General features: G+C 41.2%; 1 protein-coding gene across 1 annotated transcript; it reads left to right on the top strand.

The window, feature by feature from the left end:
* Window positions 1-1,844: 1,844 nt before the first annotated feature.
* On the top strand, window positions 1,845-13,312 carry ubtd1b (ubiquitin domain containing 1b). Its single transcript, XM_062413920.1, has 4 exons — window positions 1,845-2,603; window positions 8,163-8,390; window positions 8,617-8,774; window positions 9,651-13,312. The coding sequence occupies exons 1-4, from the start codon at window positions 2,522-2,524 to the stop codon at window positions 9,918-9,920; spliced, it is 738 nt and encodes a 245-aa protein (XP_062269904.1). The 5' UTR covers window positions 1,845-2,521; the 3' UTR covers window positions 9,921-13,312.
* Window positions 13,313-15,157: the final 1,845 nt, after the last annotated feature.

The raw sequence follows: 15,157 nt of genomic DNA, 5'->3' as shown, positions 1-15,157 counted from the left end.
TTTACACTGAGTAAACCTGCCCCAGAGGACCAGAGGGGTCTAGATGCGTCAGAGACAACAAGTTACTCGGAGATCATTCAGTGCTTTGTAGACACGTAGTACAGTTTTTTTAATCGATTCTTTGAAACACAGGAGGCCAGTTCAGTGGTGTGGTCCATTTTCCTGGTGTTGTTGAGGACTCTAGCAGCAGCATTCTGAACGAGCTGCACTTGCCTGATTGCTTTTTTGCTAGGGCCTTTGCCGACACCATTACAGTAATCTAGTCTTCCTGTGTCTTGTTTTGTCAGGAATCCCTTGATTATTGCTATGTTTTTGAGCTGGTAATAGTCTGATTTAGTAATAGTTTGAATGTGGTTTTTGAAATTTAAGTCCGAGTCAATTATTACAGCCAGATTTCTGGCTTGGTTTCCATAATCTGAGCCAGAGGGAGCATGTAAATATTGAATAAAAGGTGCTAGAATAGACCTTTCAGGAATCACACATGTTATATTTGTTTAACCAGATTTATAATTACCAATTGAGTAGTAGTATATAAACCACTATAAAGTAATCCCAATCCTGTAAGTAAGACTTGAACCAATTTAGCACAGTGCCAGTAAGTCCCACCCACTTTTCCAGTATGTCAATAGGCATATTGTGATCGACCATGTCAAATGCACCACTGAGATCCAATAATGGCAAAACTGAAGTTTTGGATGCATGAATGTTCAGAGGTATGTCATTTAAAACTTTAATAAGTGCAGTTCAGTTCTGTGGTGTAGTAGTCGATTTTGTTATGATTATTAACCCCTTGATACACAAGCTATGCAAACCCCTTCTACTGAGTCAAATCTGCAATGATGGATATTGAGTTTTATTTTGTTGATCTAGCTATGGTTACCTAGCCAGAAAAGAAGCTAGCTAGCTAACAGCTAGTTAGTATTGTACATATTTCTCTTTCTCACTAGTAATGCATTGTAAAATAAGACTTACATGCATCAGATGTGCAGGGGCAGCTCTGTGAAATGAATGTTAGGTGTTCCGTAGTTAATGCAATGTATGTATTTTTGACCCGTGAGTAAAAGTGATTTAGAAATAGATAATTAAATTTTGTTTATACAGTAAGAAAGGAAAAAGTTAAACTATGATTTGTGGTAACCAAAAACAAAATATTTAAGGAAAACTTAGATTACTAAATGATAAAACACATTTATTGTTATTAAAACAAAATATTGCAAAGAAACACTCATGGAGGACTCATGGGTAATTTTTGACACGTGCATTAGAAGGGTAGTGATACAATAATGATTTAAAAAGTAACAAAAGAAAAATGTTACGCCATTGGTGATGTTCAAAAACAAGTTAATTTGGGAATTCTAGAAATACTGAATGATGAATCCTTCACTGCAAAGATAAAGAAGATAAAAATAAAGAAGAAGATAAAAACGGAGCCGGGTCACTTTTGACTATTTATTAATTATTGAAACATACAGTGAACTTACGTCTTTATAGTTGTTAATATTTTGTTCTACTAATTTGTGTTCCTTTTTAAATTTGATTTATTTATTTATTCATTATATTTAATGAAACAAAGCTAAATCCTGAGATTTAAAGTTTTTGGTGCTACTTTCAGGTGCTGTGGGGAAAAAAAATTCTTCACAGAGTATTACCAAGATTAAGTCTCCCGGTGTACAAGGTTAGTTTATATTCTGAAGAAACGTGGTTTGTATATATTTTAAATTAATCAAACCTATATTATCAAAAATAATCATCAGTGTTGAGTTGTCGTTAGCGTCGATCGCTAACAGCTTCCTTTCGTCCTGATGTCCTGGAACCCAGAACCTGCATGTGTGCTTCCGCGCATGCGTAAAAAAAAAGTTCGGTGGCTCCAGCTCCGCCGCTCGTCACCTTTGATCGGCGCAGAGGGAAGACGCTTTCAGGGGATTTAAACACGATGAAGATCCGAAGTCAACTTCCAACAAGTGACGTGCGACACGCAGGACCGTGGGGGGGACTGTAACCACCCCACCACGTCTGCGGGGGGAACTCGCCGCGCAGGGAAAACGGTCACGAGTGCGCGGAAGTTTGTGTTTACTGATGTTGTGGTAGCTAGCTGGCTGGCCCTGTTAGCTTGCTAGCGAGGGGAGGTGCGCGCTGCGTGCACGGCTCAGTATTCACAACTTAACGTGCGAGTTGGAAAGTCCATTTGGAAACTAACGTTTAAAACGTTTCCTCTGTAATAGCGCCTGTTTGTTTGCGTGGCTGCCAAACTCCTGTAGCCACGAGCTTTGAATCTTGAGGGGGTCGTGTCTCAAGCGCTGATTCGCAGAGAAAGGAAAACGCACGATCACGCATCGAGTCACGATCCCGCAGGTACAGCTCACCGAGCCATCTCCGTTTACCCCCTGGTACGAATGACGGATCAGGCTGACAGCTCCGGACCTCTCGACCCGTCCCCCCCCCATAGTTCAACGTCTTCGTCCGTGATGGGCCCCTTGCTCGGCTGGTGAGACGCGTGGAAACCGATCGGAAGTCTATTACCATGGGAGGATGTGTCGGGAGATACTGGGAGGGCTGGGAGGACACACACAGCCGAGGGTCGTCCAGGAACGGGGGGCGAGGAGGTAAGACCACCGCTGTGTGTTCCCGTACATATATACTTTTTGAGGACCGTTTAAGCATAGACCCTACAGAGTGAGGGTCTATGCGAAGACATGTTTTAAGGTGTATGTTAAAGTTAAGTAGTAACGTCCTCTGAAAGCATGGAGACAGAGAAGGTTGAAAGGAAAATAATTTTTGTTTGGATGTCTATTTCCACTCTACTCTAGTAATCCAGACATAAGTGGCTGACTACTGACACTGCTCAATCACACATATACTAAGTATAGATTTACAAAGCTTTCATTAAAGTGCACAGAAAATACACAAAAAAACAACAAAAAAAAAACACTTGAGTGGTTAAGACTCATTCTATTCAGATGTATGTGGATCCCAAATGTCCACTTGTGCTTGGGTTTCACCTCCGGTCTCACCTTTTAGTTTTTCTGTGGGGAAACTGCTGGTAAACATAGTGAAATACAGTTTAAGACAAAGCAATGCAGCTAAAGAAAACAGACCTGTTTTGATACATTTCTCTCTTGGTGGGGCATGAGAGACTTTCACAATTAATTTCATTTGTTGTCACATAGGAGTGCATACCAGCATGCTTAGACTAATAGATACACGACATAGCTTTAGCTCACGTGGGTTGATTAGATAGTGATCATTGTAAAGGTACAAAACACTGTGGCCTGCTGTGATAACATGCACAACTGCAAACTTAAAGGAAGATTGTTGACTGGACAGCTTTTTGCATTTTTTTGATAGGTAGTGAATGTTCTATTTATAGTGTAAAAGAGGAATAACACACTTCTCACAGCGCAACGCAACCTCTCACCAAATTTACTTAGAAGATGGTGAAGAGTGGTAATGACATGAACACCATTCTCCCTATTCCAAGTCTATGAACAATTAAACTAACGTTGAAGTTGCCATTTTAAGTTAGAATAATGCATAGTGTTGCTTTGACAGTGAACAGAATGAAGTGTAACTCCCTTGTGCTATTTAAGCAGAGCGAGCTGTAGCATCCCAGACCTACCCCTCACAGTGATTGCAGTCAGATTCACCCACTTTCATGCCTCACACTTAATTCCACAACAATAAGCCCCTTGTGTCAACTGCTATCTGGGATTCTAATATGGTAGACCTGTGAGCAACAACATACCGTATTTCAGTGCAGGTATGGACCAAGCAGGATGTAATGGTTGCCACAAAGCAGAGGAGGTCCCAGCGATTCCAGAGGTTACTGATATGCCATTTACTCTCGCCCGGGACCCGAGGTTGACGTCCATTACCTTCCCGGAAGATAACATTCTCCCAAAGATAAATACTGGCGAGCTGCCACATTTTGTCCTTTTACACTTGCCTTTGATAGTGACACATTGAGTTTGGATCGTTGCTTCTGCACTTAGCGAGAGTAAATGTTATATTAGCAAATCCGACTCAACGGAGTGACGCAGGCGCCGCACAGCTGACTTGGCAGACAGTCTGAATTTTTGCATAGTTGTTTGACCCCAGACAACAATGTCTGTGATATTTTACGTGACCTTGACAGATGGTGTGACACGTGGAAATGTGTACTGTTGATTGAATGCGTTGAATCTCACAGGTTTCTGAATATTGTTGGGACCAGATCATCAGCCTCCTCCCATGTTATAGTGAAAGTTGTTCCTAGGTTTATCAACCCAGAAGTTAACCAGCTACGTTATTTTGCGCAAAAGTAAACACTGCAGTTATCAGTTTGAGACTTATTTGAATTTCCCAATACGAGAAGTTATTGCTCATGAAGTTATTTATTGTTTGGTCACAGGCCCTTCACACCTTATCTTCCGACGTTGTTTGAATATCCGCATTTTGGTTGATATGAAGTTCCCTTTATAGTGACCGTTTTAGAAGGCTTAATTTGTGTTATTCGTTTAGTGTCAGGCTCCGACCTTTTCATTTTTTCTGATGCAAAGTGCTTCATTTAGTATTTTTTTGGAGCAGGAGTTGTCTCCAGTTTTTAATCAGAAAGGCTGAATGTTTTCAAGATGGATTCAAGCTTTTTGTCAGGGAAAGAACGAGACCACTTGGATCCTAGAGGGAGCATCTGATATCAATTTCTAGAGCTTTGTATGTCCTTGAAAATACTTTTTTCCATCTTTTGTTATTTGCCAAAGTGGCCAAACAGACTATTTATAAAGTGAAAGCCATTACAGCTGAGATTCCCTGGGGATGGTGGTGGTTCGGTCAAATATGCCAGCCTGATTGCTATCAACAGGCACTTTCTACTAGACCAGGCTCTGATCAAGTTGCGTCATGTCCGGCTGAGTCATTGACTGGCTCCTCTAACAGGACTGCTTGACACACCCTCATACTCACAGTGTGTTTTTAAGTTATAGTCTTAAAATCTGTGATTTATGTGGAGTTGTGATGTGCATCCCCTGAGGGATAAGAAGCTTTATTTGCCTGATTGCAAGGCCTGCAGTGAAATCTGGCAGATCAAGATTGAACGTCATGTCCGCTGTGTCAAAGCAGTTCAGATAAATACTCTTTTAGAACAGGTCACTTTTTGAAGGAGAATGTTCTCAAAATATCGTTACGATAAAGGACTTTGTCAAAGTACGGAGACCGACTCTATCTGTAGTTGTAGAAAGACAAATGTATCATTGTGATAAGTCGACTAGCTACAAGGATGAGACTTCATTACGGTTTGTATGTTTGTGTTTGTTGTTGCGTGTGGAATCCCCCCTCTCCTGTGCTCCAGTGCATTTTCACTGATATCTGCTATTAAAGAGGAGCATCGGAAACACCCCACATGTATCATTTGCCTCATGTCGGGGGAATGAGGTTGTGAAACATCTTTACACACTCAAAGTAACATCGTGTGTCATCGTCCTTTTCCCAGAAACTGGTAATTCTATAACAACCATTGATTGAAGTGAGTCCCAGATGGCTGTTTGGTGTATTGTTTTGTGTGCTTGTCTCCTGACATGGAGAACACAGAAGCCTCGGATATGATCTTGATACCTTGTTTATGAAACATTACATTAACACTCACGAAATAAGACATGCTTTACTGTAGCCTCGTCTCATGGCACCTGCTCATGTGTCTGTAATGCCTTTCCCGATATCTCTGTTTTGTTTTTTGGTCTGACACAACAGGACCATTCACTGTATCGCTCCGTTTTTGTTACTGCCAAGTTTATATAATAACCATCCACTTCTTATTTGAAGACATAACCTTTTTAGAAAAGGTATTTCTACAAATTGAGGCTTCTCAAATCTGTTTTCCTGTTTACTAACACATTTTATTCAAATGGCTTTAATTAGCTTTTTATCGTACAGGAGGAATCCCCATTGTAGGGAGGCACAATGAAAATACAGTGTAGGTACAGAAACAATATACAAATATAAGAGTTTCAGAGGCGTACTACACCAAGAGAGTACTTGGGTTTCTATTTGGCTTGTGAGCTCTTTAGAGAATATCCTCTGTAGATATCAGAGAAGGTGTCAGTAAGAGATAAAAAGAAACCAGTCTGCCCTCCCGTAAGGAACTATCTCTATATAGCTAGAACCACAGGGTCCATGTCAATGCAATAGCATATTGTTTTAACCATTTGTGATGGTCAGCATACAGTCTTTCAATGGATATGTCAACATGATGAGGGATGTGTAAGCAAAGACAGAAAGTAGTAAGTTGTGAATGAAACAGAGCATTTTTCACTGTTCACAAACCAAACAATTGGCATTAGATCAACAATGTTATTTTAAGATTAATAAATAATGAAAATAATTACCAGTGGCAGCTCTTTAAGCAACAGAACTATCAACATTTGAGATATGGATAGTAATCCCAATACAACTTTAGCAAATTCTCTAGTGGAACTCTAGATACCATTATTACCTCTTTAAGTATAAACAAATTTATCACAAAAAACATTTATATACAAATGTACCTTTTTTATAGATGAACGGTGCATTGTGCTGTGTATTCTTTAACCAGGATAACATACAAATATTGCCACCTTGTTCAACGTGGACCTACATTAGGATATGTCTTATTGTCTGGTAGTAATGAGCGATTTCACACTTCAGAATCTGTCACAACACAAATCTGCTGCCATAGTGAGGAAGCCCCTTTGCTTCAGTGGGGATTCACTTCGCTCCAAGTGCTAATCCTACACTACCCCTCATCCTCCAAATGAATCCTGCTGAGCCGCCGGCACTATAAATAATTTGTTTGAAAGAAAGGACACCTCTTGGATTTGTCCTGTCTCCTTCATACTCATCTCCATTTCCCATCACTCCACTCCTGGGTGACGGGCACCTCAGCCTCTCAGGCATTTGTAAATAAGCTTCGACCTGTTTCAGTACTTGATTTTTGGGCTCATAAACTGAAGTGGCTGACAGTCGGCACTTGATAAATAACATTTCCTTCTGTGGCACAGAACCACATCACAGTATGTTCCGTTAAAGAGAACTAGTTTGGTAAATCATTTGTAGAATCGGTTCGATTTTAACATGAGTTCGGACATGTCACTTTCATGAGGCTAGGCCGTTGTCTGTGTGTGTTAGTGTGTGACCCTCAGGTATGACCTCTACTTAAATAAGTGCTCTCCTAGATGTGCTTTGTGTTAATACTGAATGGTGGGAATCACAGGTAAGGTTACATAGATGGATTTAGGCTACGCGTGCTTCATGCATATTTCAAACTCTGAATGACCTGCTAATTTTAGAATCGGATGACACGGTCGGGTGGGGTGGGATGTTTCCTGTCTCTGGTGTCAACCAGCATTTCTTTCTGCTGGCAGCTCTGTTTATTACTGCTAAGAGATGAAAGCGTTTATAAATTCTCTGGGAACATCATGTTGTTCATAAATCAATCTGCCTGTTTGCTGCATTCACAGGTTTGAATTTCACTTAGATCCTTCCTCTCAATTCATGAAACATTTTCTAACAGGAAGAAAAAAGGACCCTACATGCAAATGACAATTAATACCATACTCAATATATAGAAATTGACTGTCACAGGACAAACCCCATGAAATGTTTTTGAGGGCGTCACGACCACAGGTTCAAAATCAACAACAACAAGAGAACAAGGTGAGGACAGAACAAACAAAAGTTAGAACCATAGACACAATCAGAAAAAAGAGAATGAAACGTATATTAAGGAAATATAATGAACAATGTTTCTAAAAACAAGACACATGTTTTAATGTGAAAAAAACAAACTATTTTGGAATAAGCTAAACGATGACAGAGGATTTGTATCTAAAGGTAACAATCAGAGGGAGCCTGAAACATGAAGTACTAGAATGACACTCGGTTGAACACATACCTGCGCCAAGCACAGACAGTCCCCTAACATTCAGTCAAGCCCAAACTCCTGGACAAACACATTCTCATTGCCCCCAAAAGTTTGAGTGGTTCTTTCTTGGCCCTAATCCTACCTGTCCACCATTTTTCTTCGAAACCTGATCTGTAGTTTTACAAAATACTGCTATTTGTGACACCTCTGGGATACACACAGCACATGTTAGTGAGTCACACTCTTTTTGTTGTCATTTTTCCTCTACCTGTAACAATCTTTTCCATTGCAGGACGTAATGAGCCTCTCAAGAAAGAGAGGCCCAAGTGGAAGAGCGACTACCCGATGACGGAGGGCCAGCTGCGGAGCAAGCGGGACGAGTTCTGGGACACAGCGCCGGCATTCGAGGGCCGTAAAGAGATCTGGGACGCCCTGAAAGCCGCAGCTGTGGCGCTGGAGTGCAATGACCACGAGCTGGCCCAGGCCATAGTGGACGGAGCCAGTATCACACTGCCACACGGTGGGAATGGAACATGGACAGTGCACAAAAATATAATGGTTCATACACATGTCTGGGAGGGGGCCTGATAGACAAAGTCATTTAAATAAACCAAGAACTGGAAATATCATTTTTACTGTGTATACATCACATATATTTCGATTCACATGCGCAAAATAACCCACAAAACAAAGTATTGTTAAAATTTGACAGATTGTGTTTTTCTTCCTCCACTGACCTTTTCTAGGTACTCTCGGAGAGTGTTACGATGAACTCGGGAACCGCTACCAGCTGCCCGTCTACTGCCTGGCTCCACCCATCAACCTCATCTCAGAACGCAGCGACGACGACCCCAGCGACAGCCCCGAACCCACCGTAGCACCCAAAAAGGAATTCCAGCTCAAGGTACAATGACACGCTGCTAAGAATCCATCCCCCTTTCACAATTGAAAGAAACACATTATATCTGTCTTTTGTCTTCAGTGTGAATGGGTACAATCAGCAGTTATTCCTCTGCATTGGTTACAGGTATTTATTGACCCCTGTTCAGATTGGTTGTATGTAAATACATAAGCGGGTGGACACTCTTATTTCTTATACATTTCCGGGCTGTGACGTCTTTCAGCCCATTGTAAAAGTGGGTTTAACCCAATGTTAAAATCAAACGAAAAGGGTATTACTGCATCTGATTTAAATTGGAAACTATGGAGCAACTTAATCTCTATTAACAGAATCTGGAGGCGAGGGACAAGATTTTGGGGCCAAAAGCCTTCTAGTTTCCATTTGTAGTTTGACCAATCACATTTGAGCATCGTCTGGACCTAAAACCCCTATAAAGAGTCACTGTTGATGTTATTTGTGGAGAAACATTTACTCATTTGATTAAATCAACTCCTCACTGTAGACTGTGTGCTGCGAACAGAAGATGGAATCTTGGCCCAGGTATTCACTGTCAATACTGGAGGCCCCAAAATATTCTCTGTTGCCCCTTGAGACTAATTCTTTGTGAGAACCAATGGGTCCCAGCCAACACGTTTCAAATGTTCAATTTTTTGGGGACATTTTTAATCCATGAAATCCTTCTAAAATGTGATTTTCACCCAGTATTTAATTGATACTGGCTGGTATCAGATTGAATTGAAATATTTGAGGCACATCTAGTAAACATTATGTAATTGCAGAGCTAAAACCAAACTTTTCTTCCCCCTTTATTAATCAGTGCACATTGAAGAAAAAGTGAAAATGGCAATTGACAAATTTGTATTTCTGTGCCCCCTGCAGGTACGACTGTCCACAGGTAAGGACCTGCGCCTCAGCGCCAGCATGTCTGACACCATCGGGCAGCTCAAGAAGCAGCTGCAGGCCCAGGAGGACATTGACGCCACCCACCAGCGCTGGTTCTTTTCCGGCAAGCTGCTCACGGACAAGTCGCGGCTGCAGGACACCAAGATCCAGAAGGACTTTGTCATCCAGGTCATCGTCAACCCACAGGCCCTCCAAGTCCTCCAAGCCCCCAAGCCCTCACCCCCCTCACCCCCCCCAAGTGAATAACGAAGAACAAAGGTGGGACGATGCAGTGGGTGGCCGACACGAGCAGAGCGGAGGTGCCTCTGAATGCTGGATTGAGATAGAACTGAACTTTGGAGGTGCGTAAAAAAAAAATCGACATGAGGGAGAAACTCTTAAGTGCTGCTTTCTTTTATCTATCACGTGTAATTGTACCTTTTTTGTTCGGGTTGTGTTGGGTTGTTGTTAAAGTGAATCCAGTACACTCTGGAGTTCCTCTTCTTGTCACTTTGAACCTGTTCAAATTCAAGCTGGACGTGTATTTTAATGAGCAGCCGTTTTAAACACAAACTGTGCACATCACGCTGCACACGCAAAGACTCGGCCTCTGTCCTCTTTGTCTGCACTCATGGAAACTAGGTGCCAATGGACAAAATGCAGAAGTGCTGGAGTTGGTGGACGCCCACGGACGGGACTCCTCCACAGATACAGGAGGGGAGGGCAGAGAGTTCAATCCCAAACTTTTCCTTCTTTTCTTTTGTTGAGGAAAAGATGTAATCTGAGCTTTTTTGCACATTTGAAGATTATAACTATACTTTTGTGGTAGTTTGTGTGCCTTCTACATGCGGTCGGTGTCCTGAGAGATGCTAGTTTTACCACTAGGCTAAGCCATCTGTATTTTTTTAGATTCAGGAACCTTTAGATTGACCCAAGCTATAACTCTTGCCTTTTTTTGTTTTATTTCATCAATCTTTGCCGACAAAAAAGTGTGTGTGCGTGCGTATGTGTGTGCGTGCATGTGTGGGCAAAAGGAAAACGTATGTACCCACATGATACATGTCAGATTAACGTAGCTCTCTAAGACTAGACTGTTTTCCAGGTGCACAAGTCATAGCTTTGCAGTCAATCATATCATAGCGTCGAGGGAAATGGATGTTCCCCTGCAAAAATGATAGTCTTAAAAAGCTCTTTTTTTGACCACTTAATAACACCCAGCCCCTGAACACTAGGGGGCACCAACACAGCCCTGATATAATCAGCTCTATCTCTTGGGGCTCCTTTTTTCCCCCCCTTTCTCCACCACCTGATGATTGTAAAATCCAGTATTCGCTCGCCATTTATTCTCCATGTGGTCCAGTGATTTTAAATATATGTTACGCCAGATGTTTGACTTTTTTTCACGAGCTTAAGAATGATTGAGCTGGTTTGCTGGAAATGGCTGCCTTATGTGGGGGTGGGGGTTGATGAGCAATTGTTGACCATATGAAGCAGTGAACCAAAACAACGAGCTGCAGATTTGAGTGTCTGTTCTCAGTGAATCCGGCAACGCTAACTACTTCTTAACGTTGCAGTAAATCTAGAATTGCAATGGCCACGACGCTTAAATCACGACCGAGGTCCCAAATTTCAAATAGAGCAATTTGTCATTGCCTTTTTAAGTTCAACCATACCATTAACAGCTCTCAGACATGCACTCCAGATGACGTGTGCGGAATTGGGTCCAGACTTTCTGCAGAGTTTTCCTCTCACACATGAACATTGGATTATCTGGAGCGTTAAGGTAACTTATTTACTCTGCTGCGGAGATCATGTGATTGACAAGTCACCTTATCTAAATATAGATTTTGCGGTATCGAAACAACCCTGATAGGACGGACTCGCAAAACTACAGCTCGATGCACGTTGTTTTCATTCACTGCTTTCGGCTTTTTTTAGGTTCATCAAAATCACCCATTTTTCTATTTTTCTATTTAATCTTCCCTTTACTAATGGATCTTTAGGAGTTTTCTTACTTTCTTAAGCAGAACTTGAATAAGCATTTTTTTTTATCTGTATGTGCAATACAATAGACATAGACCTCATATCTTATGTTTCTGGCAGATTTCATAGAGCACCAGCTACGGTTATTGTTAAAGTTACAAATGTTCACGTTGGTCAAATTGAGGTGTATTCTAGCCCTTGATAAAATATCTTAATATTCAAAATGGAAGCACCTCACTATCCATCCTGTTTTCCTACCCGTCATCGGCCGTCATTGAGACTCGGGGCAAAAGCTCTGCTGACGACTTTACACTCAAGCTTCTCCTGTTACAGTGTCGCTCCGAGTTGGCTCTCTTTTGAAGACAAAATGAAGAAAGATGGAGCGGTGGTCATTCTGTCATGTTACACTATATTTTACACAATCTTACTTCATGTAAAAGGCCTTTATGAGATGTCCCCCTTGTTACATAGTTCAAATTTCACTGTAGAGTTCAGTGCAATCACTTGCAGTCACACTCACAAATGCAGATCAGTCGTTCCCTGATAAATGTATGCTGTGAGATGGATGGTGGTTGAATGTTTGGATGCAGGGATGTTTTTTTTTTTGTTGGTCTTCAGCCTACCATGATGAAAAATGTAGCAAAGGTTAATCTGCAAGTTAATATTTAAAGGGGACGCAAGTGTCCGCTATCCTCCAACATATCGAGCTACAACGAAACCAGTGTGTGTTTTTCTCACCAGACACTTTGAGCTGTGGTTGTAGGAAAAGCACCAGTATTACTGATGACACTACACATGTTTCCATGGACACCACTATTCTGATATTAACCTGATCAAGACAAGGGTTGGTGAGTTTTACTCTAACCCCACCACCTTTTTTTTTTTTCACAAATTAAAAAGCTTGAGGCCTCTCGCACAAGTCACGTCTCTTTTAGTGAAGACTCCTTTGGTCCGTATAGCTAAAGTAGGTCCGGAGGCAGAGGGGTCTATTTTTTTTTAAAACATGAATTCTAGTTCAAAGTCCTCCTGTTACCTTTTAACCACATCTCTTCCTCAGCAGTAAACTCCTGAACAAACTGCGTTGTTCCCAAACGTCTCTGCTGGGAAACACCATCTTTTTCAAGAGACATCTGCATCTTTCTTTTTTTTATTCACTGATGCCCTCCACGCACCGCAGATCCAAAACCTGCAGCAAGGAGTTTTGAATGTATGTCACTTTCAACACATTGGAACACAACAGGATTGTGTGTTCATGATTCACAATTACATATGGAGCTGATTATTAAACTGGTCACACAGATAAAAAGCCATAATTGGACGAAACATATTTATTTTACACACTTATCAACAAAATCGTCATCATTGTCCTCTCCTTTGAAGAACTCAATTTCCCAAAAGCCCCTGCAGTTCAATCTCTTTGGTTTGATACACGTCTCAATCACACAAGCAGTAATTGTTTTTCAAGTCTATATGCCTTAGTATGTGTAAAAAAAAACAAAATCAGTATATTTAGTTATTCAAGAGAAAAGTCGTTATATGGACATTTCCTGATGATGAATGACATCCACAGTTTATTTTACCTCTCGGCGTTTGTTCGTTTATATGCTGATTTTCCTTTTAAATCATATTTTTAAACTGTTGAATAAAATTCAATTTATTGTTAAAAAAAAAAAAAAGATTGGTGTCTGTTTTTTCTTCTCCATTTGAATGAAAAGAAAGTGATCTGAACTCAGTTACAGTGTGACTTAAGAAAAATAATTAATATGAGCAAGTTCCACAAGGTGGAGCTCTTTGCTTTTGCAAATACTCTAATGAGCCCAGGCTGCTGAAACACACACACACATCCATCCCTGTTTGTTTTAGCCTCTAACATATTCAGGCATGAATCAGATGATATACAGTGTGTTGCTTGAAGCTGTGTGTGTGTGTGTTTTCCCCTCAACCTCGAGGTTAAAATATAAGGAAAAATTTAATTAAAACAAAGTTTGTGCTTTTTCCGGAGGCACTGGGTTACTCGGAAAAGTTACACTTGATATTGTTTTGGTGATATATCGCATATTTTCGTCCCCATTCCTTCATGTAATAATTTCCCAGGTGTTTAGCTACAGACACTTTTGTCCATCCTAAACATTTCTTTGCACTGCGTTTCCCAGCAGCCACCTGTCAGTCAGGATTAAGGCAACTGGAATTTTCTTCTGATTATATATTTGGTTTATACGTGGGGTCTGCAGGAGGTCAGCATCAGGGGTGTGATCATGATAACATCCTTTTGTTTATAAAAACATACCATAATTGCAAATGCAATAGTCAATTATTTTCTAATACTTTTAATGATAATGTACTGCTCATTATTGCCATCATGCTGCTGCATCCATCATCCTCCTGGTACATGGAGAGGGAGCTGTTTAAGCTGTGTGGCTCTTTCCCTCTTTCAGCCTCTGCAAATACAGTCAGGGTCTCAGGGTCTCTGGAGGGTTGTGGTGCACCGGGCCTGGAAAAAGCCCCTATTGACGGTGGAATTTCACAGGACGCGCTGTTTGTGGTCGCTCAGCCAGTCATCCCCATTCTAAACTCTGTTCAGCACAAAGTCCCCGACAGTCCCAGGATGACCCTGACGCCACAGAGGAGGGTTTAGGCGGAGGTTCTCGTCTCTGGGGTCATTACAACGTCCCGGCCTCCTCCTTTTAGTTTGAATTTGGATCTCTGTCAATCTGTTTTACGAAGCTCCCACATCGTGTGCGTCTAATTTTCTTTCCTGGGCTGAAAACCCACTGCAATAGACGTCATAAATTGTAGCACTAATCCTGATGAACTGCAAAGTCATGACTGGAATTTCAAGAGATTGCTTTAACAGAGATAGCTCAAAAGTACCAATGGAGCAAAACGATTCCCCTTCGAAGGTCTACTGCAAGTATTTCTTTTTCGTTTTCTATTTGTCGTGAATAAACTTGTTTTGTAGCTTAAACGTGTAAAAACAAACCTGCACATGAATATCAAAATGAATCTCCAGAGTGTCTCAGTGTAATGGAAAGTCTGCCACGGGAAGTGGTTTATCCAAAATGAGAGCAAGACGGATATCTTCCAGAGGGAGCTGGACATCTACAGTCTCCACCACACACCAGCAGTATGTTGTTTCATAGATGGAAATTCCCATCTTATAGGCTGTAATTACAACTTCTGTGGGTTCCACTCCCACTGACAGTAAAGCTAATGGTCAGCAGGAGCGTTTGTAGTTTGCACAAACAGTATGAGAGGCTGCTGACTTACTTTGCTGGTACTCATGTTCGAGACAGTATGTCAAAAATCTATGGTACACCATCTACTCCTTTTGGCTCTGAGGGAAAATAACCATAGATTCTGTGTAAAGATGGACCACCTGACCGCTCCCCATACGTGAAGCCAAAGCCATGTGGAGTAAATGCAGTACAGGTCATCATTCATGTTGACGGTATATATGTGTAAAAATACACATACATTTTTCTCAAAGATGGTTTCTGTCATCTTAAGGCATAGTTGTCATC

This window comes from Platichthys flesus, chromosome 20 (assembly GCF_949316205.1).
Source record: "Platichthys flesus chromosome 20, fPlaFle2.1, whole genome shotgun sequence".
Classification (NCBI taxonomy): Eukaryota; Metazoa; Chordata; class Actinopteri; order Pleuronectiformes; family Pleuronectidae; genus Platichthys; species Platichthys flesus.
Note: the sequence above shows the minus strand (reverse complement) of the source record. Positions and strands in the feature narration are given on the sequence as shown.

Excerpts from the sequence above, each read along its gene's own strand:
- ubtd1b (XM_062413920.1), top strand. The coding sequence starts at position 2,522 with ATGGGAGGATGTGTCGGGAGATACTGGGAGGGCTGGGAGGACACACAC. Across the intron at positions 2,604-8,162 it reads CAGGAACGGGGGGCGAGGAG|GACGTAATGAGCCTCTCAAG; the intron begins GTAAGACCACCG and ends TTTCCATTGCAG. Across the intron at positions 8,391-8,616 it reads CAGTATCACACTGCCACACG|GTACTCTCGGAGAGTGTTAC; the intron begins GTGGGAATGGAA and ends GACCTTTTCTAG.